This window comes from Dermacentor silvarum, chromosome 8, assembly GCF_013339745.2.
Source record: "Dermacentor silvarum isolate Dsil-2018 chromosome 8, BIME_Dsil_1.4, whole genome shotgun sequence".
NCBI lineage: Eukaryota > Metazoa > Arthropoda > Arachnida > Ixodida > Ixodidae > Dermacentor > Dermacentor silvarum.
The window spans coordinates 118935265-118938702 of record NC_051161.1 but is presented as its reverse complement, the minus strand read 5'-3'; the positions used below and the strand labels follow the sequence as shown (position 1 = coordinate 118938702).

Sequence of the window (3438 nt, the reverse complement as noted above, 5' to 3'; positions counted from 1 at the left end):
GCAGTCAATGTCATTGCGAATTCCTGCAAATCTCTGTTCCATGGCATACCGGGGCGAAAATTTTCCGCCCTTTTGAAGAGCACTTTCATCACACTCTGTCACAGTGAGGTTGCCACTTGGACCCAGATGAGCATCCACGTAGGCTACCCCCTGCATTCGCGAATTGTTACATCCTGTGGTCGTTGTTCCATTCGTTATTGTTCTTCCTGTTCAACTTGGTGTTCTTCAACTGGATTCTTCTGGCCGACCGCAAGGAGCATCGCCTTATGGTCCGTGAAATAGCAACTACAGTACTTGACTTCTTTAACTGTGTCCTGATTACGGAACGTCAAATCTAAACACGTATTGCGGTTGGTTGAAATTGCATTCGTAGGACCAGCCATCCCCGAACCAACACGCACGTGTAGCATCTCTGGAAATTTTTGTGGATAACCGGACGTTCTGATTGAAATCTCCCACAACTATCAACGCATCCTTTCTAATGCACGGCTGGAGTTCTCTCAGGACAAGGTCTGCCGCTGCCCTCTCGCCGATTCGGGCGCAATGTATACACACACAACCACCACACTGCCTAGTTGCACAGTACAAACTTCCCGTACTCGTACACTTGGACCAGGGAAACCTCCTCCGCCTGCACTTCCCGTTTAACGTAAATGGCTACACCAGCAGCGCGGTTGTAGGAGCGCTTGGCCACGCTGATGCAGCGAAACCCATCCACTTTGTAGGGCGACTTTGGGACCATCCAGGTCTCGGTGAAGCACAGTACGGTAGTCTGTTCTGAAACGAAATCCTTGGCAACGTCTGAACAGTGTGCACCGAGGGAGCGCACGTTGACACAGCCGACGGTGACGAAGTACTTGGCCAGGATCTTGTTACACTCGGCAGTGATAGTGTGGAGACGGTGGTTGCCGAGTCTCGTGAATTCATCGGCAAGAGCGCGATCCGGGTTTTCCTTGAGATGATAGAACCGATGGTCGTTGTCCTTGTTCGTCACATACAACCCGTCGATGGTAGTAACTCTGCTATAAGCGATGTACACGAGCTTCTGGTTCCGCGGCTTTGAGTAATGAACCACAACCTTATCGTAGGTGCCACACTGGGACTTATGGATGGTTATGGCGCTCGCCTGGACCACGGGGAATTGCTTGCGCCTGGCGGTTACGTGGCCCATACCCTTTCCCTTCAAGTGGCACCCGATTGTGAAGAGTTCGATGGGAGCCCAATTACCGTAAATGTCAGGATCGTTGGCTGGGTAGCGTCGTCCCTTCAGCAGGGCCACTGCACCCACACCAGTGGAAAACTTAATCCGTAAGCGCAGCGGGTTGTTGTCGGTGTGACTTTGGACTTGTCAGAGGATCCCCACACTGCCACTGATGAGACTGTCGGACACGTCGATGTTACGTATGTACATGTAGGGCTTACACACGCACAGCTGGACCTTGAGGGGCAAGTTGGCCATGTGAACTTTGGACATGTTTGCGACTCTGGCTTTGGCGTGTGCATACTCCTCGTCGGACCTGTACCCAAAAATGGTGTCTACAGCCGAGCAATGGATCGCGTATTCGGTACAGGCTTCGGCGATCGCGATGTTAAATGCGTCAGCTTCTTTGTTCGTGAAGAAGAGGCGCACTCCGGACGGGCACTTCTGCGCGGCTTCTTCGGTGGTGACAAAGCGGCTTTCCAAGAGAGAGACTTCGTCCGGAGCGAGCCCCCTCCCATCTCCGATCTTATCCAGCATGCTGGAAAGCCGCTTGTCGCTCTGGCGGAGGACATCCTTGAGCTGGAAGTAGGAGAGGTTATGCCACGGTGTACATTCCGTATCGAAGACATTTTGGTGCAATTTAGGTTGCCTGTACACCTCAGCTGCCCTGATAGGCGGAAGCTGCCTCAGGTCGCCGCACAGAATGACATCGAATCCACCGAAGGGTTTGGTGCACTTCAGAGAGATGGTGTGAAGTTGCCGATCAATCAACACGAGCGTGTCCGCCGACAGCATACTGATCTCGTCGATGATGGTACACTTCACATCTTTGAAGATGCAGCGGAAGGAATTCGCATCGTTTGAGCTGCGGCCCCTGTCCGGATTATTGACAGATACGATGAGTTTGAAGGCAATGTGTGCGGTAACCCCACCGATTGCAACGGCTGCTTTGCCGGTGGTCGCACAGGTCCCGAAAGTGTCCGGTCACATCTTGGTTTGCACTTCTGCAGTAGCGGTTGTAAGCGTCCATTATGGTGCGCAGCAGGAACGACTTGCCACAACCAGCTGCTCCGGTAAAGAAGACTTGCAGAGGCTTGGAGTCAGGCGTGGTCAGGCGACGAACGACTTCTCTCTGGATCTCGAATTGGGCCGAATTCATCATCCTCATTAGCTGCAAGTAGACGTTGGTTGGCATGACGTCGGTGCGCATCTGCACGGCCGGACATCTCGCGGCAGCCGCTTGAGCACTCTCGGCCTGAGCCTGCTGCACAGCCGTTCCTTCACCGAGGATGTAGGAGTCGTCATTTGCGTCCATGAGTCGGTCGGTCATTCTGCGCTCAGCCTCTGCCTGTCTGTCGGAAGCCTCTCGTTGATCAACTTAATCGTCGATTATACTGTTACATAGCTCTTCCATTTCTGCAAGATCAATGTGCGCACTGCTGAAGCGAGCTTTGACAGCCAGGATGTCCACCACGCAGTTGTCGTGAATTTCAACAAATTTGGCGTTGTCTAGGATATCCACTTCACGCCAAAATGGATGGAAGAGCAGCACGTGCTCGCCCTTAAAGTTGAGCACGTCGGACAATAGATAGTCGTGGTAGCGAAGAACCGCAGGCCGTGCTCTCGGTCGGCCGTTGTCCTTGAACGACGTCAGGTGTTCGGCGTACGTGAGCGCCGCTTGATCTTCTGGGTAGTCTTCTTACTTCTGTATGGTTGTTTTGCACCACACGTCCGTGCTGCTCTCATCCTGGCCGTCACCATCCATTAACACCCGACTCTTTGGTATGCGAACTCGTTGTTTCGGCCACGAGGTGTTGGCTGTGACCACAACGCGACTCGTGTGCGACATGCCAAGACCGATTACATACCAGGCCGCCTCCTGCGCCAACATCTCAACTGCATTTAGCATCTTGATGTCAAGTTGTCGGAGAGCTTTGGTGTAGGTTACGCTCCAGTCAGGAGATTCGTCCACGACTGCTCGCAGTTTTTGTGCGAGTTTGACAGGCCTCGATTTGCCTTATTAACATACTCGACCACGTATACCGCACATACGTACACATCTATAACTATCTCTAGACCCATTTTCGAGTTCAGCACCGAGGCTATCCACGGGTTGCGAAACTTCCGTTCTGCTTCTAGGAGCGATACGTGGTAGCGCCTGCATACATATTTCCAGGAAAGAAACAAAAACAGGATCACGTACCGAGCGATTCGCAAACTTTATTCAGTCGCACTGT

At 52.6% G+C, this 3438-nt stretch overlaps 1 protein-coding gene across 1 annotated transcript; it reads right to left on the bottom strand.

The window, feature by feature from the left end:
* Window positions 1-1348: 1348 nt before the first annotated feature.
* Window positions 1349-2839, bottom strand: LOC119462369 (ATP-dependent DNA helicase PIF1-like). Its single transcript, XM_037723713.2, has 2 exons — window positions 2134-2839; window positions 1349-2075 (listed from the first exon to the last, which is right to left on the bottom strand). Exons 1-2 carry the CDS (start codon window positions 2529-2531, stop codon window positions 1349-1351), a joined length of 1125 nt encoding a protein of 374 aa, XP_037579641.1. The 5' UTR covers window positions 2532-2839.
* Between the last annotated feature and the right edge of the window lie 599 nt (window positions 2840-3438).